This window comes from Triticum urartu, chromosome 4A (genome assembly GCF_056163025.1).
Source record: "Triticum urartu cultivar PI428250 chromosome 4A, HENAU_Tu73, whole genome shotgun sequence".
Lineage (NCBI taxonomy): Eukaryota > Viridiplantae > Streptophyta > Magnoliopsida > Poales > Poaceae > Triticum > Triticum urartu.
The window spans coordinates 190,905,225-190,930,721 of record NC_141876.1 but is presented as its reverse complement, the minus strand read 5'-3'; the positions used below and the strand labels follow the sequence as shown (position 1 = coordinate 190,930,721).

The 25,497-nt window shown below is 44.4% G+C and overlaps 1 protein-coding gene and 1 pseudogene across 1 annotated transcript; one reads left to right on the top strand and one right to left on the bottom strand.

Moving 5' to 3' along the window:
• The first annotated feature begins 5,757 nt into the window (after window positions 1-5,757).
• LOC125551302 (3-ketoacyl-CoA synthase 20) lies at window positions 5,758-9,254 on the top strand. The gene is made up of 2 exons (XM_048714484.2): window positions 5,758-6,634; window positions 8,317-9,254. The coding sequence occupies exons 1-2, from the start codon at window positions 5,891-5,893 to the stop codon at window positions 9,109-9,111; spliced, it is 1,539 nt and encodes a 512-aa protein (XP_048570441.2). The 5' UTR covers window positions 5,758-5,890; the 3' UTR covers window positions 9,112-9,254.
• Window positions 9,255-16,917: 7,663 nt separating this feature from the next.
• LOC125555135 (small nucleolar RNA Z247) lies at window positions 16,918-17,056 on the bottom strand (annotated as a pseudogene).
• Between the last annotated feature and the right edge of the window lie 8,441 nt (window positions 17,057-25,497).

Genomic DNA, 25,497 nt, shown 5'->3' with positions numbered 1-25,497 from the left:
GCCTCATATTTGTTTTTTTAGCTCTCATTTTAATGTATTTCAACCTAAAAATTTACATACATGTACAAATATCTCTAGATATATGAGTACTCTTTCAGAATTTTTGAAACTAAAACGTTTTTGAAATTTTTGCTTAAGACCTCCATGGAGCTCAATCTCTATTTGGCATTTTCGTCAATCATCCCTCACTATCCTTCCATAATAGGCCCTCCACGAAACACCTTTCTTGGTAAACCTTCCCAGGATGGCAAAAACATTGTTATTAATGGAGATAAAAGGCGAGAGTTATTATATAACAATGCTCTTATAAACCAAACAAGGCAACAAAGACAAAGGGAGAGACACATGTGGGCGAATTTATGGTGCTCGGGCACCATGGTGCCTATTTTGTTTTTTATTATTTTTCAAAACCCACATTTAAATGTTTAAAAAATACAAATTAATTCTGTGGAAACTTGTATATGTTCATTACTGATCCATGCATTTTTGCTTTGAAAAAATGTGGTTTGTAAGCAGTACAAAAATTCCGGCCCAAAAACAAGAAAAGAGAGGCCCGTTTGACATATTTGTCTTTTTTGTAGGCCACATGTGAAAGTAAAATGATATGATTTTTTGCAGATAACATAATATACATATGTGTGCGTGTTAAAAATAGTTTTTGTGTTGTGCAATTTTTTTTGGAAACGGGACCAAGGTGCCTGCGCACCATTTGCAATTTTTGGGCGACACATGTATCATATGCAAGAGAGATGGTGGTGATGCCCTCCATCTTTACAAGTAATTACAAATATGTGAGGGAGGGGTTGTGTCGGTAAGGAGGACCGGCGACATGGGTTAATCTTTGAATAGGGGTAGGAGTACGGGGATAGTGCTTGCACCAAGTATTAATGAGACAAGTCTGATACTCACTATCATCATAAGTCAGCAAAATTGCAAGTAGAGGAGCTCATTCACTTGGGATTGATTAAGTTTAGGGAAACACTTCTACCCGGTGTGCCGGCCGAAACTTTGGCTGGTCGCGCGAGACGCGTTGGATCAGGCGGGATCTTATGGCTAGCAGCGCGCATGACCCCACCTTATCCTTCGCTATTTCTTCGCCCACCTGGCAAACACTCTGGAGAATCAAAGAAAATACTGGAAGCAGAGATCCACTATTAGAAAGATTAAGATGGGAGAGGCAAACACCAAATATTTCCAAGCCAAAGCCACCATTAAGTTCAGAAATAACTGCATTGCCATGTTAAAGAATGAATCAGATTTTGAACATCATGATCACCAGGCCAAGGCTGCTATACTCTTTAGAGCTTTTAAAGACAGCTTGGGTACACAGGCAAACACCCATAATCCATTGGTACTTCATCAACTTCTGAATCCATTGGATGACCCTACTGAGCTGGAAGTTCCTTTCACCAAGGAAGAAATTAACAAGGTGGTCAAACATATGCCAGCTGATAAATCTCCAGGGCCTGATGGTTTTAATGATGCTTTCCTTAAACATTGCTGGGACATTGTGGCACAAGATTTTTACAATCTCATCAATGACTTTTATGCTGGGAATGTCAATTTACGGAGCATCAACTACTCTTTTATTATTCTTATTCCCAAGAATGACAATGCTTCCACTCCATCAGATTTCAGGCCTATTTTTATGCTAAATTGTACTCTGAAGATCGTCACTAAGCTCCTGGCCAACAGATTATAGAAGGTTATCTTAAAACTAGTGCATAAGAATCAATATGGTTTTCTGAACAACAGATGAATTCAAGATTGCTTGTCCTGGGCTTATGAGTATGTGCATCAGTGTTTCCAAAGCAGAGAAGAGCTTTTCCTTTTAAAATTGGATTTTTAGAAGGCTTTTGATATGCTAAGCCATGATACTATTATTCAAGTCCTTCAGGCTAAAGGTTTTGGACACAAATGGATACAATGGATTAAGATGATTTATGGTTCTGGTTTTTCTTCAGTCCTGCTCAATGGGATCCCTGGCAAACAGTTTCTCTGTAAAAAAAGGTGTGAGACAAGGAGATCCTCTCTCTCCATTGATATTTGTCATTGTTGCTGATATTCTACAGTCAATGCTTAATGAAGCCATGCACAATTCTATTATCATCTCACCATTAAGGCACACCTCAAGCACAGACTTCCCTGTTATTCAGTATGCAGATGACACCATTCTGCTGGCTCAGGCAGACATCAGACAAGCTCAACAAATCAAACATTTACTCAACTTTTATGCTGAATACACTGGGCTCAAGATTAACTAGTCTAAATCCACTTTGATATCCATCAACACTCCTCCTAAGAAGATGCAACAGTTATCCACTCTGCTGGGTTGTAATGTTGGTACTCTCCCTGACAAATATCTTGGTCTGCCCCTCTGCACTGCCAAACCAAGAATTGAAGATTTTGTGCCTTTGCTAAAGAGAATTGAAACCAGACTGTTAGGCTGCTCCACCTTGCTTTCCTCTGGTGACAAACTTACTCTCATTAAGTCAGTATTCACCAGTATGCCTACTTTCTTCATGTGCACACTCATGATTCCTAAGACCGTGATCAAGCAAATCAATTCCTACCTCATGAACTGTTTCTGGAGGAAGTATGCTACTCAGGACAGAGGTGCTGCACTTATATCATGGGAACAGGACTGCAAGCCTAAATCACATGGAGGGCTAGGTGTTCTTGACTTGCACACCCATAATAAAACGCTGCTGATGAAGTCCTTATACAAGTTCTTGAATAGAGCTGACATTCCATGGGTGAATATTATCTGGGAGTCTTATTATCAACACTCTTTGCCCAATGAGAGAATGATTGGATCTTTCTGGTGGAAAGCAATACTCAAACTTCTTCCCACTTTCAGGCTCCTTCATAATTGTAAAGCTCGGACTGGGGATTCAATTAGGTTTTGGGCAGACAATTGGCAAAACACCCCTTTGCAAACACAATATCCAGAACTATTCTCTTTTGCAATCAACAAAGAAATCACACTTGGAAATGTTCAACAGCTTGAGGACCTCAGCCAGTTGTTCCACCGTCCTTTATCCCTGGAAGCTTTTAATCAGTTCAATGTCATTGAAGGGATCATCATGAACAGATCAGACACAGCTGAAAGAGACTACTGGTTTTTTGGTACTACCTCTACCAAGTTTTCCTCTATGAAATTATACAAAGTGATCATGGGACCAAGCACAACTCACATCATTTTTAAGAAGCTTTGGAGTTCGGCGTGTAGACTCAGACATAAAATCTTCTTCTGGCTCCTTCTTCATGATAGGACCAGTACCAGAAACATGCTACAACGCAGAAGCATGTATCTCGAGAGTTACAATTGTGCCCTATGTGGGGATGGCACTGAGGAGACTTCTCTGCACCTTTTTGGGATTGCCCATTTGCATGGACATGTTGGAATATTCTTACTCCCTCCAAAGTCAAAGGAATTTCTACATATGATGAAATACTTCTCACGCTGGATCAGCTGCCGACAAATATTGCTATGGAAATTGTGATTTTGGGTTGTTGGAGCATCTGGCTTACCAAGAATGACAAGATCTTTAGGCAGGCACCAATCCATCTAGGTACTTGGAAATTCCACCTCAAGAAAAGTCTACAGATCACTACTTTTCGAGCTAAGCATGAAAAGGCCACGATGATCAGTAATTGGATAGCTCTCTATTTGTAATATCTGCGATGTTTCATAAAACCGGCATTGGTTGAGGGTCTAGGCTGGACTTGTATTTTTTGTACATTTATGCTATTATAATGAAAATTACTGTAGAATGATTGTTCTACGGTTTCGGCTCAAAAAAAACTTCATCTCTTTCCTTGTATTCCCTTTGGCGGCCGCTAAATCGACGAAACATGTACGCCGTCCTTCTCCTCCTCCGGCGTCTCTAGTTGGGCCCTCCCCCACACCCCCTCCCCCGACGCGCACTGCACCACCTCCTTTTGCTCCCGCTGTTTTCTTCTTCTTTTTTGCTGCAAGCGGGGGCTGGGAGGACGAGCGGCGAGCCATTGCTGGGAGTTGGAGCAGCGACCGATGATTCCCAGTTTGTTACAACCACACTCTTTTATTTGCTGGACCTAGCAACGGTAGATGCTGGAACTGTCAGAGAGAATTGCTACTAACACGGGGCGACAATGCAAACCGACCATGGAATTTTGCTGGAACCAGCTGCTTGGCGTGCTGGAAACGGCTACGCGGCGAGCAGCAACCGGCAATCACAAAAGCTACAACCGGTGATCAATTTTGCTACAATGGTGATGAGGTGGCGGCACCGACGAGCTATTTTTGCTGGAACCGACGGTCTTGGAAGCTGGAACCGGCGTTGAGAAAAGCTGCAAGGTCGTGCGACCGCTAGTGGCGGTGCTGCACACAACCTTGCTACAAGCGCCGTCGCCGGCTGCTACCACGAGCGGTGGTGGTGATGCGCACTAGCCAAGGCATGACGAGTTTTTGCTGGAACCGGTGTCCGTGTGTGCTACAAACGGCCATGAAATTTGCTACGATCAGCCACGGCATCGTCCAAAGCTGCAACCGAGGGGCGGCGGACGGGCACCGGTGCACCGAGCGTTGACGGCGAGGGGCAGCGTGGGCGGGGCGGCGCAACCCGGTGCTGCAACCATGGGGGCCACGAGCTGCACCCCTTTTGCCGGACAGTGCTAGGAACGGCGCTGCCAGAGTAGTGAGGCGTCCACGACCAGGAGCTGCAAGGCGAAGTAGCCATGCTGAGCGAGCTGAATGGTGACCGGAAGGCTGCAAGCGCACTGTCAACAACATAGGTGTCTGGCGGCGTTCTCCATCGCTCTTTTTATTGTGTATTTTGGCGAAGAAAACAGCCAGGGGATAAGAATGAACAAAGGCTCAATCTGAACAGTCAAAAGGGAATGGATCGGACGCTCAGGGTGCGACCGGCACAAATTTGGGCCAGCACACTGGCGCCTATCATCTCCCTTAACTTTATCATGAATAGATTGACAACGGGACCATAATCGAATATGATGAGCTGGTGGAGGAGAGAAGTACCAACACAAATGAATCACTAGAAAGTGGATGGATTTGTTTCTCCCGTTACAACGCACGGACACATTTCCTAGTAATAATAAAAGAAAAAAGATCCCTGCGCCCACATGTTAAACCCCCGCGCACCGCGAATCAACCTGTGGTTGAGATGGTTAGGTGGAGAGTGATATCCCCACCCATCAGAGTTCAAATCCTGGTGCTCGCATTATTCCTAGATTTATTTCAGAATTTTCGGCAATGCACTTTCAATGAGAGGAGACGTTCCCGTCGACGACGAGGCGCCTACGGTGGCTTCGTAAATCTCAATATGATATGCTGACTCAGTCTCTCGTAGGTGCTCATAAGGATAGTGTGTGCGTGTGTACGTTCATAAAAGTAAGTGTATGCGCGTGTATTTGAACGCTTATGTCTGTATTGATGTAAAAAAAATCGCGCACCAAAGGGACTCACCCGCGAAGGTACGAAGCAGTACACGTCTGCTCGCGTCTCCGTCTGTACCCCAACGCCAACCCAACCACATTTACACTACCACCACGGACCGAGGCCCACTCCTGCACGAGCACGACGCGACCGCCGTGCCGAGGCGCCCAACTTGCGTTCCGCGCGCGCGTCTCACATTAATAACTCGAAACCGATCCCCGCCCACGCTTCCTTCGCTTCTCCTTCCCCTCTGCCTTCGCTGCGTCTTAATGGTAGCTCCGGTGGTTGCACCCACCTCCCGCTTACCGCTACCCATATATATCGCTTCCGATCTCACCTCCCATCTATCCCGGACAAACACTTCCCAACCCCGACCAACCGCGGCTCGATCAGCAGCCACCACGCACGCACGCAAGCTAGCCGGCCCGTGTCCCACGGCGCTACGCCACCATGAGTGCCGCCGCCCAAGAAACCACGGCCGGCGGCGGCGATGGCAAGCGTCAGGGACCTCGCCGCCCGGGGTACCTCAAGCTTGGCTACCACATCGTGGTGTCCAACGCGATCTACGTACTGCTTGCCCCGTTCGCCGCGGCGTTGGCGCTCCGTGCGTCCCGCCTCACCCCGTCCGACCTGGCCGCAGCACGTGCCTACCTCCTCGCGAACCTCCAGCTGGCTGTCTCCCTCGTGTCCGTTGCCACGGCCCTCGCGACGGTCTACCTCGCGCGGCGGCCGCGCGCGGTGTACCTGCTAGACTTCGCGTGCTACAAGCCGGGGCCCGACCACGTGGTCACCCGGGAGACCTTCATGGAGCAGTCCAACAAGGCCGGAGTGTTCACCGACGATAACCTGGCGTTCCAGCGTAAGATCTTGGAGCGGTCGGGGCTAGGGCAGGGGACCTACTTCCCGGCGGCGGTGCTCAACTCGCCCCCTAACCCGTGCATGGCGGAAGCGCGGCGGGAGGCGGAGGCTGTTATGTTCGGCGCCATCGACAGCCTGCTCGCCAAGACAGGGGTGAGGGCCAGGGACATCGGCGTCGTGGTCGTCAACTGCAGCCTCTTCAACCCGACGCCATCGCTCTCCGCCATGGTCGTCAACCACTATAAGCTCCGCGGTAACGTCGCCAGCTACAACCTCGGCGGCATGGGATGCAGCGCCGGGCTCATCTCCATCGACCTGGCCAAGCAGCTGCTCCAGGTAATTTTTTATACAACTCCTCGAGTACGTAGCATAGTGTTAATTTCGCGGTGCGTTCGAGTGGGTTAGGCTGGCGATAGTGGGGTTTATTAGCTGCTATCATGCACTTAAGAATAGTAAACATGTCGATGTGGCAATGAATCAAAGAAGAAAGAGAGGTTAAATGCTATACTATGTGTCATGTATGACTATAATTAAAATTATTTATGTAACTATACTATGCACTATAAAGGTAATATCAAACTCCCTCCATTTTTATATATAGGGTGTATAGTTTTTAACATGGAAAATAAAGAACGCACGTGGAGAAAATATTTCATAAGTTTTGACCGAGATTATATCTGACTAATAATATGAGAAAATAGAGAAGCTTGCTTGATATAAGAAAAGGTAATCAAATCGCTAAAAAAGGTTATCCAAGCGAGTATTGCAATGTAATTGTATATTTCGATTTTTTTCTTAAAAATTTGTATACCTTATATCAAGGAACCAGGGAGTACAATATCGTATGTATGATAGTACTAGTACTCTCTCCGTCCAAAAATACTTGCCATGAAAAAGAAATAAAAAAGATGTATCTAGATGTATTTTAGTCTAAATACATTCTTTTTAATTCATTTTAATAACAAGTATTTTCAGACGGAGGGAATATATGATACTTTCTATTGAAGTTGAGCGACTACAGCTGCTCGCACGTCAGCCGATGGTTGGGTAGATGGATCGTGTTGATCGAAACCAGAGAGCGGTTCCGAAGGGAGAGCAAACTTTGACTTGGTTTGACTTTTCATGTAGTTTTCTAGTACTTTTTCTGACCTATATACCTATGCTGTCATTGTCTAACATTCGCTGCTGCTATACGTGTCGGATTACAACATCTACGGAGGAGTGTGATATTCTCCTGGAACATTAATACTTCTAGTTGGTTGTTAGGTACTTTCTTTGTTCGGAATTACTTGTCTTGAAAGTGGATGTATCTAAAATTAAAATACGTTTAGATACATCAATTTCGGCAACAAGTAATTTCGAACGGAGGGAGTATTATTTCTAATTTCAATTGTATTAAGTCAATGGCAATGAGAGTCTTAATTTCGCTGAACAGAGATCTGTATCCTTGATTAATTTGTTGACTACCTGAGGAGCTAAATTTTCTATTTGGTCGGCCTGCACACCTTGTGTGCTTTGGGCGTTGTTCTTGTTAAGACGATAGCATCCCATTAATTAACACTCAACCACCGCTCCAATATCACTCGCACGTGTACTGATCGAAGCCTGTGCTGATCGAAAACCTGTTGGTGCACCAGCTCGCGAGGGAGTGTTTCTGTTTCATTCGCTTGTACTCCGAAATGGTCCAGGCAGCGAGTGTTTCCCATCTTTGAGTGGTTTATTAAGCACCTAACGGTTGACGTGTGCAGGGATCGATCGATCCATCGACGAGCTAGCTGATCACCGCTTGTCCTAATATTGATGAGGGCAGCTAGCTGGCAGGAAGAGTTGGTCCAATAAATCTCGTGTTGATGCGAGTGGCCAGTAGGGCCAAGCCAATTATTCGTCGATAATAGCTGTCTATCGTGAATACGGATGCGCAGGCAGACGTCTAGTAGTAGGAGGAGGCATGTGTTTATTTAGTTGACACATTAATTTGCTTCTCATTGGAGTTGCCATGTTGTAATGGATACATGCAGGTCCAGCAGAACTCGTACGCGCTGGTGGTGAGCATGGAAAACATCACGCTCAACTGGTACTGGGGCAACGACCGCTCCATGCTCATGTCAAACTGCCTCTTCCGCATGGGCGGCACGGCGATCCTCCTCAGCAACCGCGTCGCCGATAAGCGCCGCTCGAAATACCAGCTCGTGCACACCGTGCGCACGCACCACGGCACCGACGACCGCGCCTATCGCTGCGTGTTCCAGGAGGAGGACAAGGCTGGCCGGGTCGGCGTTGCGCTCTCCAAGGACCTCATGGCCGTCGCCGGTGAGGCCCTCAAGACCAACATCACCACGCTCGGCCCCCTCGTTCTTCCCATGTCCGAGCAGATCCTTTTCCTCACCTCTCTCATCGGCAAGAAGATCTTTGGTCTCAAGATGAAGCCCTACATTCCGGACTTCAAGATGGCCTTCGAGCACTTCTGCATCCATGCCGGTGGCAGAGCGGTGCTGGACACCATTGAGAAGAACCTGGAGCTCAGTGACTGGCACATGGAGCCTTCGAGGATGACGTTAAACCGGTGGGGGAACACGTCGAGCAGCTCGCTCTGGTACGAGCTTGCATACACGGAGGCGAAGGGACGCGTCCGACGCGAGCACCGTGCGTGGCAGATCGCCTTCGGGTCAGGGTTCAAGTGTAACAGCGCGGTGTGGCGCGCGCTCAAGGACATTCACCCATCAAAGGAAGCCGGCAGCAATCCATGGATTGAGGAGATCCACCGGTTCCCAGTCAAGGTGCCCAAGGTGGAGAGCGTCGTTTCATCACCATGAAAGACTCGTCAAGGTCGAGTACACATGGTTTTCTAGAAAACAATCTTCTTTCCAACTTCAAAGGTATCTGTTGAATTATTTGTATCATTTGATGTAACATCAAGTTAATCAATGGTTTTGTAAAGATTGGAGGAAGCGTTGAACCCTTTGGTCTCGGGCCGCTGTATATATTGGGAAGTTGTCGTGGCTTACAAGCATTGGGAGATCGCTAGGATTCACCCGGAGTTCGTACAGGAGAAGGAAAGATGATTTACAATGAGAGGAGGAGTCCAACAGAAGAAGATATAAATGAGTTTGAAACATACATGCATAACCCTATCAATCTATCTAACATCCTCCCTCAATCTAAACCTACGAAACCTTGCACTACTAGGAAAATGCTTATAGGTAGACATTTAGCAGTAGCGTTGGTTAGAGACCCCACGCTACTGCTATTTAGCAGTAGCGCCGGCCAGCACCAGGGCTACAAGCGCACGTTAGTAGTAGCGCTGTATTTCACGGCCAACGCTACTGCTAATGGGCCACGCTCTCGGCCCCCTGTTGCAGCTTTAGCTATAGCGCTGGGCCTCCTCCCCTACGTTGCCGCTAGGCCCACCTCTGCTTCCTCTCCCTCGCCGGCCCGCGCGTGCACCCCTCTCCCCTCACTCACACTCACACGCTCACACCAGATCGAATCCATCCCCCGATCCGGCCGCCGCCCCCGCATCCTACTTCGGCCGCCCTCCCCGCGTGGGCCCCTCTTTCTCCATTGGCCGCCCTTCCCCGCGCCGGCCCTCCTCCACCGAGAGGTACTCCTCCCTCCCTCCTCCTCCCTAATTATTTTGAATCCTAGTTAAAAAATGTAGGTTCTTAGAATAATGTAGGTGTTTTAGTTGAATTTGTAGGTGTTTTAGTTAAATTTGTAGGTGTTTTAGTTAAAAATGTAGGTTTTTAGAATAATTTAGGTTATGCATGATCGAACCTTGCTTGGACAGATTAGGTATGAACCCTAGTTAATTCGTATGAACCCTAGGTTTTTAAATTTAGCTAGGTTTTAAAGTTAGGATAGAAATTCAGCTAGGTTTTTAATTAGGTGTAGTTAATATAATTTAGGTGTTTTAAGTGTATTTAAAAGAGTTTTAGGTGTTTTAGTTGTTTTAGGTGTAGTTAACAGAATTTTAGGTGTTTTAGTTGTTTTAGGTGTAGTTAACAGAATTCTAGGTATTTTTTAGTTAAAGCAATTGTTGTTATTTTTTTAGTTAAATCAATTTTTCCTGTTAATATGCAAATTTGCAGTGGACATGTCAATGCATATTTTGAACATGTCACATTTTGGACATGTCATATTTTTCCGAGTGGCCTATGTTTTGCCAGAAATGTCAATTCGTTTACATTCTGACAAATTTCAGGCGCTCGATATGTCCTGTTTTTAACAAAGGTCATGCCAAATTTTGCTAAGTGTTTATTAATTTTGTTTTCATAATTAAGCATTTTGTTCTTGACATTGACGATGCCTATCCCGCATCCTCGTCATCGACTCGGCGGAGGACTCCTGGTTGAGCCGAGGGGCCATGTCCGGGACTGGGCTCCGCCGGGCTGGTACTGGGTTGTGCTACCTTCTGGTGAGCGCAGCTTAGTGAGGAGCCAGCCCGTCGTCGACCCGGAGCTTCTTTGGTGGCGGTCACGTGGGCCTGCATCGGTGGAGAGGCTTGAGTCCCCAGCACATGTGGTACAGCACTGTGTCATGGAGGAGAATGCGCACGTCCAGCGCTACTTGGTTGCGTTGGCGAACGGCCGGTTCTCCAATACCTGGCAGATTCTTTGGGGATCTCACCGGAGCTATGATCCGGTGATGGTTCCTTCTCTTTGGGTGTCCATCGCGGCCCACTGAACCTAGAGGAGCTATTATTCAAGATGTATTAGTGATATTATATGATGATCTTTGCTACAAACTACTATATATGTATTCGATGCTGGATTATTAATTACCTATTAGTTATTTGCTTATTGAATGCAAAAGATGAGCGCGGTTTGTGCTACAAACTACTATATATGTATTCATGATGGATTATATGATGATCTTTGCTACAAACTACTATAAACTACAAATTTTAGGTGTTTTAGTTATTATATGATGATCTTTGCTACAAACTACTATATATGTATTCGATGATGGATTATTAATTACCTATTAGGAAATGTCTGACGACGAAAGGGAATTCGCTATGTGCGACTACTGCGAAGATGAGCGCGGTCTGTGCGACATGCCTCACATGGTAGAAGGTCGGCGCTTCAGCATCAAGCTCCAAGAGACCTTCGATGTTGAAACGGTACGCAACGACGACAAGTGTTTTTTGTTATTTTTTGCACGACTTCTCTGCTTCTTCAACGTGTAATTTCCGTCTTTTACAATTCGACTAGCTTATCCCATGCCATGCAAGACGCTATGTCTTGGAGAAGATGGGTTTTGAAGATCATGAAAGAATGGAGATAAAGATAATTCAACTAAGGACCCATCATGGTTATGATTTTGCTGTAAATCTATACAATTCTGTGAACTCATCCAATTTTGGTTGCCTGAATTGGGAAGCCCTTTACAAGGCATATGATTTTCATGAGGGTATGCTTCTCACCTGCGATCTTGGTGATCCTGACATCGACGAAAATGATATGACCATTTGGGTCCTTGTTGACACGCTTCCAGTTCTACCGCTGTGTGAGTTTCTTAAACATATTTACTAAGTAATTTATATTGTTTATTTCAAAATATTTGACAGTTTATTTCCATTGACAGCTTATTTTCATTCTTTAAAAAATGTACGGAAAATGCTAGAGAGAACCTACTACTACAATGATGAAGCACAATTAACTTATAAGGAGCAAGATGGTCTTATCGCATTTTTTTACTGATATTGAGAATTACAATAGCTATTATCAAACTCCTCCACATTATGGTCAATACGTGCCACTAGTGCACGTGTTGAACTACGGTAACATCAATGGAGATATCATGGTAAGATTTTCTACTATTACGACATCTGTGCATCTTTTGCATAAATTCTTCTAAAACTAAACTATATTGCTAACTACAAAGTTATTACTATGTTTTTGAACAGAAAATCCCGATGTATTGTGTGCCTCATCTGATGTTGACGAGAGGTCGCGTTAATGTTATGAGCTTACGGCCACCACGGCCAGGTCAGCCGCAGTATCCACATCACTCCTGTCCATACCAGATTTCTAAAAGTGAGGAAGCCATGATAATAGATGATTTCAAAAAATGTTTGAACCATCGTAGAGAGCTACTTGGAAGCAACATTGTGCGTAGGCCAAGACTTGGAGACAAGATGATCTCCGTTCTTTATTATGGAGAGTCAATTTTCCTTAATGCAGCGTCAATGCCTATCTTGTTTTATGATATTTTACGTAAGAGAGGGTAGAGTAGGTCCTATGAGAGGAGTAGGTCGTAGCTAGAATGTGTTATTATGTGCTACAATGTGTTAGAGTTGATGATGATGATGAGGAGTTGTGGTTATGACTAGTGACCAACTTGTTATATGATGTCTCATTGACGAACATTGTTTGATGGTGATGACAAGTGGTAATGAATATGCTATTTAAACAGACTAGTTCATGATGAGTTATTATTGTATAAAAGATATATCTGTTTAAACATGTACAGTGCCAAAATGCTACAAAAACATAAATGTTAGTAGTAGCGCGGGCCTGAAAATGCACTACTAGTACTTGAACTTACCAGTAGCGCTGGCCTAAAAACGCGCTACTGCTACAAAATAGCTATAGCGCCGTAGCAGTAGCGCTGGTGCCCGCGCTACTGGTAGCTCAAAAACCAGCGCTACTGGTAAGCATTTTCCTAGTAGTGTTGTCTAGATTTAGATTGTACTTAAATTCATTCAACCTCCTCATGGTAAGTGGTTTGGTGAAGCCATCAGCAAGTTGATCTCCTGTGGGAATAAACATGATATCAAGTAATTTGTGAGCCACTCTTTCTCTGACAAAATGAAAATCAACTTCTATATGCTTTGTCCGTGCATGGAAAACAGGATTTGCCGAAAGATAGGTTGCACCAATATTGTCACACCATAACCTTGCAGCTTGTGGAACTTTTATTCCTAGTTCACAAAGGAGAGTCTGAATCCACATAATTTCGGCAGTTGCATTTGCTAGAGCTTTATATTCCGCTTCAGTGCTGGATCTAGAGACAGTGGCCTGTTTCCTTGCACTCCATGATATAAGATTTGATCGTAGAAATAAATCAAATCCACCTATGGACCTTCTATCATCAGCACACCCTGCTCAATCAACATTTGAATATGCACTCACCAACATGGATGATGACTTAGCAATCTTAATTCCTAGTCCCATTGTGAACTTAAGATACCTCACAATTTTTTAACTGCTGTCCAATGAACTGTACTAGGAGCATGCAAATACTGACATACTTTATTAACAGAATATGAGATATCTGGACGAGTTAGAGTCAAGTACTGTAATGCACCAACAACACTTCTGTAATTTGTTGCATCCTCTGGACCAAGTGCATCTCCTCCCTCAACTGAGAATTTTTCTGAAGTTGAGAGTGGTGTAGTTAAAGGCTTACAGTGTTCCAGTCCCATCCTCTTATAATGTCAGTAGTATATTTTTCCTGTGTCAAAAGTATTCCATCCTTCACCTTTTTCACTTCAATGCCAAGAAAATAGTGAAGGTTTCCCAAGTCCTTCAATGCAAAGTCCATATGAAGATCCTGAAGCAGACATGTAGTAGCATCTGGACTGGAGCTAGCAACAATTATATCATCAACATAAACAAGAACAAATATTGTTATGTTGCCTCTATTATAGAAGAATAGTGAGGTATCTGCCTTTGATGGAGTAAAACCAAGTTGTTGTAACTTTGTGCTCAACCTTGAGTACCAGGCTCTAGGAGCCTGTTTTAGTCCATACAAGGCATTATCTAATTTGCAAATATAATGTGGTGTGCTTTTGTTTTCATACCCTGGCGGTTGCTACATGAACACTTCTTCCTCAAGAACACCATGAAGAAACATATTCTGAACATCTAGCTCTCGTAAACTCCAACCTCTAGAAATAACAATATATAATACAAGTCTGATAGTAGCTACTTTAACAACAGGACTAAAAGTGTCCTCATAATCAATTCCAAATCTTTGTTTGAATCCTTTTGCAACTAACCTAGCCTTGTATCTATCTATGGTTCCATATGCTTTTCTTTTAATTTTATAGACCCACTAGCAATCAATCACATTTTTTCCTTTTTTTGGTGGAACTAGATGCCAAGTTTTATTTTTCATAAGAGCTTGGTACTCACTATCCATAGCTTCTTTCCACTCTTTGTGTGCAAGGGCATCACTTAAATTACCTGGTTCACCAGTACTAGTAAGAAAAGCATGTTTCCGACTGTCATACCTTATTGTGCCATCTTTATATTCTTTAGGCTTGATTGACTGTGATCTGGTACTACACTGAGAAACTTCAGTCATACGAGCGGAAGACCTTGATGCAGAAATTATTTGCGCATCGTTTGTATTTTCTGGAATATGTAGCTCAACCGCAGAAGATCCTGGAATACAGAGCCCAGTCGTAGAAGATCCAGGCGCGTCTGCCGAAGACGATCAGCTGCCCTATCGCTCCAGATCCGAGAAAACCACGTCGTCTGAAAGAATTTGCCTCGTACTAAAATCGCCAACCAGCGGACTCCGCGTGGCATCGTCGGATGACTCCCGCTCGGGTGCATGACAGGGCGACCTGTTGCTGGGCCCCGTGGCTGTAGGCCTGTCGGCCGAGACGTTGGCCCGCCCACTCGTGGCAACAGGTGAGTCACCGAGGCCCATAGTTGTCGGCTTGTCAGCCGCACATGGGCTGGCAGGCTCTTCCTAATTGGCAGCGCGCGCCAGGAGATTCTCCTTGGATCGCGTAACACTGACGCCGCAGTTCTGCAGCAAATCAACATGGGCTACAGCGCCTGTTTTGTCCAAATCTGCACACATAAAATCACGGCCAGAAACTGCATTTTCTTCATTAGAACCTGCATTATTTTCTTGTAACATCTCATGATCAGTTTCAGTTAATTCACCCCCGTGATCAGGAGAAGTTGAAGACTCGGAAAGAAGTGAAATTTCTTCATGAAAGAGCGCCTGCATTGGGATGAAGTTGGGCAAAAGGAAAAAATAGTTTCATCAAAAATGACATCATGAGAAATATAGATTCGTCCTGTTGAGACATCTAGGCACTTGTAGCCTTTATGGAGATTGCTGTACCCAATGAAAACACACTGAGTGGACCGAAACTCAAGTTTTTGGCGATTATAGGGACGAAGATTGGGGTAGCAAGCACACCAAATTTTTTCTAGAGATGTGTAATCTGGTTTTTGATGAAACAGGCGCTCTAGAGGAGTTAAATTTCCAATGACTCTACTAGGAAGACGATTGATAAGATATGTAGCAGCAATAAAGGCCTCATCCCAATATTTGAGCGGCATAGAAGCATGAGCAAGTAGAGATAATCCTACTTCAACAATGTGACAGTGCTTGCGTTCTGCAGAACCGTTTTGCTAATATGCATTTGGGCAAGATACATGATGTTCAATGCCTACACTACAAAAGAACGAGTTGAGTTTCTCATACTCGCCTCCCCAGTCACTTTGGACTGCAAGGATTTTCTTGTCAAAGTGACGCTCAACAAGTTTATGAAATTCTTGAAAAATAGCAAAGACTTCAGATTTGTGTTTAAGCAAATATATCCAAGTGAACTTGCTATAATCATCGATGAAACTAACATAATATTTTTTTCTTACAAAAGAATCTCTTGCATGACCCCATACATCACTGAACATAAGGACTAAAGGAGCATGAGAAACACTATTTGACCTAGGATAGGGAAGTTGATGACTCTTGGCACACTGACAAGCTTCACAAACAGACTCTGTATTATCTCTACCCGACAATGGAAGATTGTCTTTATTTACTACTTGCTCAACTATAATAGACGAATGATGACCTAATCTTTGATGCCATCTTGCCAAGGAGGGCTTGACGATGGAATGGACTTGACGACGACGCTTTCAATTAATGACTCTGGATGTGATGGGGTAGAGACCTCCAATGCATCTACTGTGATGGAGGAGCTCCCTCGTTGCTCGATCCTTAATGAAAACATATTCAGGATGAGTCTCAAAGAAGACATTATTATCATATGTCAAACGAGACATGGAAGCAAGATTTTTATTAGCTTGTGGGACATGAAGCACATCTTTAAGAATAAGATCACGTTTAGAAGTAGGGGAATTAATGAAAGCTTGACCAATATGATGTATGTCCATACCTCCACATTTGCAGTAGTGTTCACTTGATCATTGCCACAGTAGCTTTCACGAGTTGCGAGTTTCTCAAGCTCGCTAGTAATGTGATCAGTTGCCCCAAAATCAGCATACCACACGGCGTCTCCTTCTCCTCCTTGCTCTCTCAAAGCGGCAAGAACATGGCACTCTTCAGGCACGTAATTCTCGTCATACCTATGCCAACAATCAAGTACCTCATGACCGGGTTTCTTGCAGAGCTGGCATCGAGTTCGGGGGTGACCACCGTTGTTGCCGGAGGGGCGTGGGCCATTGTTGTTGGAGCTCCCACGCCCATTGTTGTTGTTGTTGCCTCGGCCATGCCCTTGCTGGCCTTGGTCATCCCTTGCTGGCCTTGGTGACCACGACCTCGGCCACCTTAGCCACGGCCACGAGTCAAGGACTTTACTGAAGATTGACGCAGGTTTCCTTGTTGCAGCAGATTGATGCGGGCTTCAAAACTAAGAAGCTGGGTGTAGAGCTCGGTGACGGTGACATACTCGACACGAGCAGAGAGGGCTGAGACCACCAAGTTATACTCCATGTCCAGACCCTTTAGAACGAAGGAGATGATCTCCCCATCGCCGAGCGGAGACTCGGTGCAGGCGATCTCGTTCGTTAAGGCTTTGATGTTGGCGAGGTACTCTGGCATCCCCATGTTGCCCTTCTGAAGATTTGCAAGGGAGATGCGAGTGTTGACGAGCTGCGATTGTGTTTGCGCAGCGAAGAAGGTGTGGATGGCGCTCCACACCTCGGCCGGCGTCTGGAGAGTTACGACCAGCGCAAGAACCTCACGTGATAGAGATCCCATAAGGTAACCTTGTACCTGCTGCTGCTGGGCATACAAGATCGTCCTGGCGTAGTTGAAGACCTGCTCTTCCTTCCCATCCTTGGTGATGGTGATGGCGGCAGGGGGCGCCATGGTTGCGGCGTCCAGGAAGTGCTCCATCCGTGCCCCCTTGATCTGGGGTAGCACGATGGCCTTCCAAAGAAGGAAATTCATCCTCGTCAGCTTCTCTGACGGAGGCGACCCAAGGGAGCTAGCGCCGTTGCTGGAGGTGGAAGAAGAAGCGTATGTGGAACCGGCAAACTGGATAGTCATGGCGCCCATGGTGGATGTGGTGAGGGTGGAGATGGTAGCGGCGGCGGTGGATGCATCGGTTCCTGCCATGGCGTTGATCTACAGCGAATACAACAACTAGGTTGTTTTTCCTCTCGGGCTGAAGGCTTTCTCGTAGGTTGCTAGAGGTAATGAGGATAGGCTCTGATACCATGTAAAGATTGGAGGAAGTGTTGAACCCTTTGGTCTCGGGCCGCTGTATATATTGAGAAGTTGTCATGGCTTACAAGCATTGGGAGATCACTAGGATTCACCCAGAGTTCGTACATGAGAAGGATAGAGGATTTACAATGAGAGGAGGAGTCCAACAGAAGAAGAGATAGATGAGTTTGAAACATACACCGATAACTCTATCAATCTATCGAACAGGTTTGAGCTAGCTGAATTGATATGATACTTCAATTGGTGTATTTTTGTTAGTTTGGCTGGGTGCCTTAGTTTGTTAGAATATGACTGTGCTTAAATTAAATATAAATGATAAAAAATTGTATTGATAATAATTTAAATTACATACGATATCTATATTCAATGAACCCCACCGAGGCCCCTGTGTCGCAAGCCTGGGGCGACACGGGCGATGCCTCCGCCTCCATCCCAAGGACCCCTCCTCCCCATCCTACCTGGTCGCCGCTGTCTGAAGTCGCCAGGCAAAGCCCATGGGTATTAGCGGCGGCGGGGTCATCTTCTTCAGTCACCCCCGGTTCCCATCAGGCTTCTTCAACCCTTGTTGGATATGCCGCTACCGAGCGCTTGTCCGCTGGTGCTGCTAGTCTGCTCGCCGATCTTGGGTAGTGTGGACGGGTCCAGGTGGTCCGGGGGCCATCTCATCCTACCATTGAAGGGGGGGTGCATTCCGGTGCCACCCCTTCCCAGATCTAGGTTTGGGCCAGAGTCGCCATCGCGGTGCCACGGCTAGGCTTGTCAGCAGTCGGTGCGTCGATGGTGCTTGGTGAGGACGGATGCACTCGATGGAGTGGTGGTGCATATCGGTCCTGATTTGACATTTGTCATGGTTGCTCTAGAGTGCGATCTATATATACATAGTGACTTGAGCAGAGGGCATGGATGTGCAGCAATGACGATGGATTTTCTGCCTGGGTCAGCAGTTTCTTGTGGTGAGACGTCAGTGGCCACTATCCCATCTGCAAGTGTGGGATCGAAAGGATAGGTCTATAGGGGGAGGGATAGACACTAACAAGGCAAAGTGTGCAAGTTTTAGTTCTCTTGAAACTTAAGCAGATTTTAGTACAAGTTAGATAGCGAGCATACATCCTACACATGGATATCGAGAGTATGGGCATCGGTAAGTAAATGACATGCAAGTGCAAGACTGTAAGGAGTAGAGTTTAGGAGATTTTGCAAACAAAGGGTGACACGAATCCCCCCCCCCCCCCCCCCGCGGTTCTTATAGATGGTGCTATCGTACATCCCCGTTAATGGAGACTTCAATTCCTAGAGGGATAACGGTTGCTCGAGTCCACAAAGGGCTCCACACACAAAGGGTCCACAAAGAAGCAACCTTGTGTATGCCATCACGGCTTATGCCCATGAAGAACTAGCCTCACTCGGGGTAGATCTTCATGAAGTAGGCAATCTCTTTGCCTTTACAAACTTCTTGGTTCATTCCACAAGCATTGGAGGATCCCAAGTGACACCTAACTAATCAAGGAGACACCATTCTCCAAAAGGTAATAGATGTTGATGATGAAATTCTTGCTCTTATGCTTCAAAAGATAGTCTCCTCAGCACTCAAAAGGGATTTGGGTGGAAAGCAACTTGGGAAGGCTAGAGATCAAAGTTATATGGTTGGGGTGGAATTCCACCTTTGATCTCAACACAAGAATAGGTGGTTCTCTCACTACTGGAATTAGGATCTTTGCCATCAGCTAGCTCTTTGCCATCAACTTACAGAAAGATGATGGCAAAGAAAGAGCGGACGACAAAGAGGGTGTTTCCCGTCTGCCAGCTCTTTGCCGTCCACTAGCGGACGACATAGAAGCTTTGCCGTCTGCTAGCCGATGGCAAAAAGGGAGGGTGGCCCACTAGCGAGAACCATCTAACGACCACTTTCTTTGCTGTCCGCTGACAAACGGCAAAGCTTCTTTCCCGTCTGCCAGCGGACGACAAAGAAAGTGGCCAACCTAACGTCCGTTAGCTAGGCTAGTAGACGGCAAAGAGTTGTGACCTTACTAAAATGCGGCCAGCACAAGCCCCACCCCTCTATTTGTCCGCTCTCTCTCCCCTGCCTGAGCTGTCGCTGCCCCTCACCCGCGCCGCCGCCACCCCGTGCCACCCCCTTCGCCGGCCGGCCCGCCACGCCCCCGTTCCCGAGCCGCCGCCGCCCCGAGCCACCCCCGTCACTGATGACCCACAAGTATAGGGGATCTATCGTAGTCCTTTTGATAAGTAAGAGTGTCGAACCCAACGAGGAGCAGAAGGAAATGATAAGCGGTTTTCAGCAAGGTATTCTCTGCAAGCACTGAAATTATAGGTGACAAATAGTTTTGTGATAAGATAATTTGTAACGAGCAACAAGTAATAAAAGTAAATAAAGTGCAGCAAGGTGGTCCAATCCTTTTTTGTAGCAAAGGACAAGCCTGGAAAAATTCTTATATAGAGAAAAGCGCTCCCGAGGACACATGGGAATATCATCAAGCTAGTTTTCATCACGATCATATGATTCGTGTTCGGTACTTTGATAATTTGGTATGTGGGTGGACTGGTGCTTGGGTACTGCCCTTACTTGGACAAGTATCCCACTTATAATTAACCTCTATTGCAAGCATCCGCAACTACAACAAAAGTATTAAGGTAAACCTAACCATAGCATGAAACATATGGATCCAAATCAGCCCCTTACGAAGCAATGCATAAACTAGGGTTTAAGCTTCTGTCACTCTAGCAACCCATCATCTACTTATTACTTACCAATGCCTTCCTCTAGGCCCAAATAATGGTGAAGTGTCATGTAGTCGACGTTAACATAACACCACTAGAGGAGAGACAACATACATCTCATCAAAATATCGAACGAATACCAAATTCACATGACTACTAATAGCAAGACTTCTCCTATGTCCTCAGGAACAAATTTAACTACTCACAAAGCATATTCATCTTCATAATCAGAGGGGTATTAATATGCATATAGGATCTGAACATATGATCTTCCACCAAATAAACCAACTAGCATCAACTACAAGGAGTAATCAACACTACTAGCAACCCACAGGTACCAATCCCAGACTTGGAGACAAGAATTGGGTACAAGAGATGAACTAGGGTTTGAGAGGAGATGGTGCTGGTGAAGATGTTGATGGAGATTGACCCCCTCCCGATGAGAGGATCGTTGGTGATGACGATGGCAATGATTTCCCCCTCCCGGAGGGAAGTTTCCCCGGCAGAACAGCTCCATCGGAGCCCTAGATTGGTTCCGCTAAGGTTCCGCCTCGTGGCGGCGGAGTCTCATCCCGAAAGCTGGCTTATGTTTTTTCCTCAATGAAAGACTCCATATAGCAGAAGATGGGCATCGGAGGGCCACCAGGGGGCCCACGAGGTAGGGGGGCGCGCCCCCACCCTCGTGGGCAGGGTGTGGCCCCCTCCGGAACTTCTTGCGCTCAGTATTTTTTATATATTCTGAAAATGACTTCCATGAAGTTTCAGGACTTTTGGAGCTGTGCATAATAGGTCTCTAATATTTGCTCCTTTTCCAGCCCAGAATCCCAGCTGCTGGCATTCTCCCTCTATATGTAAACCTTGTAAAATAAGAGAGAATAGGCATAAGTATTATGACATAATGTGTAATAACAGCCCATAATGCAATAAATATCGATATAAAAGCATGATGCAAAATGGACGTATCAACTCCCCCAAGCTTAGACCTAGCTTGTCCTCAAGGGAAAGCCGAAATCAAAAAATATGTCCACATTTTAGAGATAGAGGTGTCGATAAAAATAAAATACGGACATGAGGGCATCATGATCATTCTTAGAACAACAACTTATATAATTCTTGTCATATGATCTCTTATGCTAGAGTAACAATTCAATCACAATTTCAAGTATGATTCATAAACTTCATTGAAAACTAACAAACTATAATCTCAGTCATTGGAACAATTACAATTTATCATAACATAGGAAAGAGTCAATATAAGAGCTTTTCAGCAAATCCACATACTCAACTATCATATAGTCTTTCACAATTGCTAACACTCACGCAATACTTATGGGTATGGAGTTTTAATCGGACACACAGAGAAAGATAGGGGCCTATAGTTTTGCCTCCCAACGTTTTACCTCAAGGGTAATGTCAACAATAATAGTTCATGAAAACTCACATCCAATTAGCCATATATACCAGGATCTTTCCAACATGTTGTGCTTGCCAAAAGATAAAATGTAAAAAGGAAGGGTGAAGATCACCATGACTCTTATGTAAGGTAGGAGATAAAAGTAAAAGATAGGCCCTTCGCAGAGGGAAGCAGAGGTTGCCATGCACTTTTATGGTTGGATGCACGAAATCTTAATGCGAAAGAACATCACTTTATATTGCCACTTGTGATATGGACCTTTATTATGCAGTCCGTCGCTTTTATTTCTTCCATATCACACGATCGTATAAAGCTTATTTTCTCCCACACTAATAAGTCATACATATTTAGAGAGCAATTTTTATTGCTTGCACCAATGACAACTTACTTGGAGGATCTTACTCAATCCATAGGTAGGTATGGTGGACTCTCATGACAAAACTGGTTTAAGGGTGTTTGGAAGCACAAGTAGTATATCTACTTGGTGCAAAGAATTTGGCTAGCATGAGGGGGAAAGGCAAGCTCAGTCATGTTGGATGATCCATGACAATATAATTTATCTCAGATGTAAGAAAACATAACCCATTACGTTGTCTTCCTTGTCCAACGTCAACTCTTTAGCATGTCATATTTTAATGAGTGCTCATAATCATAAAAGATGTCCAAGATAGTATATTTATATGTGAAGACCTCTCTTTCTTTATTACTTCCTACTAATTGCAACGGTGACCAAAACTATGTTTGTCAACTCTCAACAACTTTTATTCATCATACTCTTTCTATGTGAGCTCATTACTCTCCATAAGATCCATATGATCTCTTTTATTTCTTTTTATTCTTTCTCTTTTATTTTATTCACTCAGGATCATGGCAAAATAATCAAGCCCTTGACTCAACACTAATCTTTATTATATATAGCTCACGGACTCGATTACATAAAAAGATCATAAAGCAAAACTCACAACTAGATCATACTAAAACTTTATTCTACTAGATCAAAATATCATCAAAAGGATCGAACTAAGAAAAGCGGTAAAGATAGAAGTGATGGTGATACGATACCGGGGCACTCCCCCAAGCTTGGCAGTTGCCAAGGGGAGTTCCCATACTAGATACTCAATTCTTCTTTGTTGGTGAAGAAGCTGGAGTTGTTGATGATGGATAGTCGCACATCGAGTGTAGGAGGTCTTCTAACCTGCGGATAATGCCTTTGAGTGCGATGATGTGCTCCTTCAACAAAATATTTTCACGTGTGAGATACTTATTTTGTATACGAGCTAAATCAATCATCTTGAAAGCTTCGATCTCAGTTGGGGTAAGAAGATTGTGATCAAGTTGAAGGATGTCTTCTGTTGCCGGAACTTGGTCCTCCGTGGCCTTCTTGATCCCTTCATCCTTGTTGATCTCCATGGGTTCTTCTCTCTTCAGCTCTATCTTCATTAGCCAAGCATCGTTGCCCTCATTGTTGGAGGAGGAGGGAGACGACATGATGCTTGGCTTTGACAACCCTGGCAGAAAACAACTCGAAACAAGAACAAGAGATTTTTTTGCGTGATACGGTGGTCAAAACCTTTGGGAGATTATATAATGAATTTTTACCGACCAAAATACGTAACGTGTAAGAAAACGGAGTCCAGAGAGCACACGAGGTGCCCATGAGGTAGGGGGCGCGCCCAGGGGGTAGGGCGTGCCCTCCACCCTCATGGAGCCCTCGTGTCCTTCCCGGACTGCTTCTTATTTTTCTATTTTTTTCTAAATATTCCAAAACGGAAGAAAATTGCCATTAGAACTATTTTCGAGTCGGTTTACTTACCCTACCACATACCTATTCCTTTTCGGAGTCTGAAACGTTCCGGAAAGTGTCCCTTATGTATTCCTCCGGGGTTACGGTTTCAATTACATTGGTTTCAACATTTATAGGATTACCTGAGATATAATGTTTGATTCTTTGACCATTCACCACCTTCCGATTTGTGCCTTCAAAGTTGTTGATTTTTATGGCACCGGAACGATAGACCTCCTCGATAACTTAAGGACCTTCCCGTTTAGAGAGAAGTTTTCCTGCAAAAAATCTTAAACGAGAGTTGTATAGCAATACATAATCACCTACATTAAACTCACACTTTTTTTGATAGAAAGACTGTAAGGGAACCCCCTACAGTATAATTGGTGCAACAAACCCAAATTGCAAGTACCATGCCTTGAACCTGGGTGGGTGGGAAGGCATCAACCCCTCCCCACCACTAGGCTATTCCATCTTATCCCCCTACATTAAACTCACGCTTTTGTATTCTTTTGTCATGCCATCTTTTAACTTTTTCTTTAAATAATTTGGCATTCTCATAGGCTTGGGTTCTCCATTCATCAAGTGAGCTAATGTCAAATAACCTCTTCTCACCGGCAAGTTTGAAATCATAATTGAGCTCTTTAGTAGCCCAATAAGCCTTATGTTCTAGTTCGAGAGGTAAGTGACATGCTTTTCCATAAACCATTTTATACGGAGACATACCCATAGGATTTTTATATGCAGTTCTATAGGCCCATAATGCATCATCAAGTTTCTTGGACCAATTCTTTCTAGATCTATTAATAGTCTTTTGCAAAATTAATTTGAGTTCTCTATTGCTCAATTCTACTTGACCACTAGACTGTGGGTGATAAGGAGATGCAATTCTATGATTAACATCATATTTATCAAGCATTTTACGGAAAGCACCATGAATAAAATGTGAACCACCATCAGTCAATAAATATCTAGGGACTCCAAACCTTGGAAAAATAACTTCTTTAAGCATCTTAATAGAGGTGTTATGATCAGCATTACTAGTTGGAATAGCTTCTACCCACTTAGTAACGTAATCAACAGCAACTAAAATATGTGTGTATCCATTGGAGGTAGGAAAAGGTCCCATATAATCAAAACCCCAAACATCAAATGGTTCAATAACAAGTGAATAATTCATAGGCATTTCTTGACGTCTACTAATATTACCAATTCTTTGACATTCATCACAAGACAAGACAAACTTACGGGCATCCTTGAAGAGAGTAGGCCAATAAAAACCGGATTGCAATACCTTGTGTGTAGTTCTATCTCCAGCATGTTGTCCTCCATAAGCCTCGGAGTGACACTTGCGTAGGATCTATTCCTGTTCATGCTCAGGTACACAATGTCTAATAACACCATCTACTCCTTCTTTATAAAGATGTGGGTCATCCCAAAAGTAATGTCTCAAATCATAGAAGAACTTTTTCTTTTGCTGGTATGTGAAACTAGGTGGTATAAATTTAGCAACAATATAATTAGCATAATCAGCATACCATGGAGCAGTACGAGAAGCATTTATGACATTTAGTTGTTCATCTGGAAAGCTATCATCAATAGGTAGTGGGTCATCAAGAACATTCTCTAGCCTAGACAAGTTGTCTGCAATGGGGTTCTCAGCTCCCTTTCTATCAATAATATGCAAAATCAAATTCTTGTAGCAAGAGAACCCATCTAATGAGTCTAGGTTTAGCATCTTTCTTTTCCATAAGATATTTAATAGCAGCATGATCCGTGTGAATAGTTACTTTAGAATCAACAATATAAGGTCTGAAC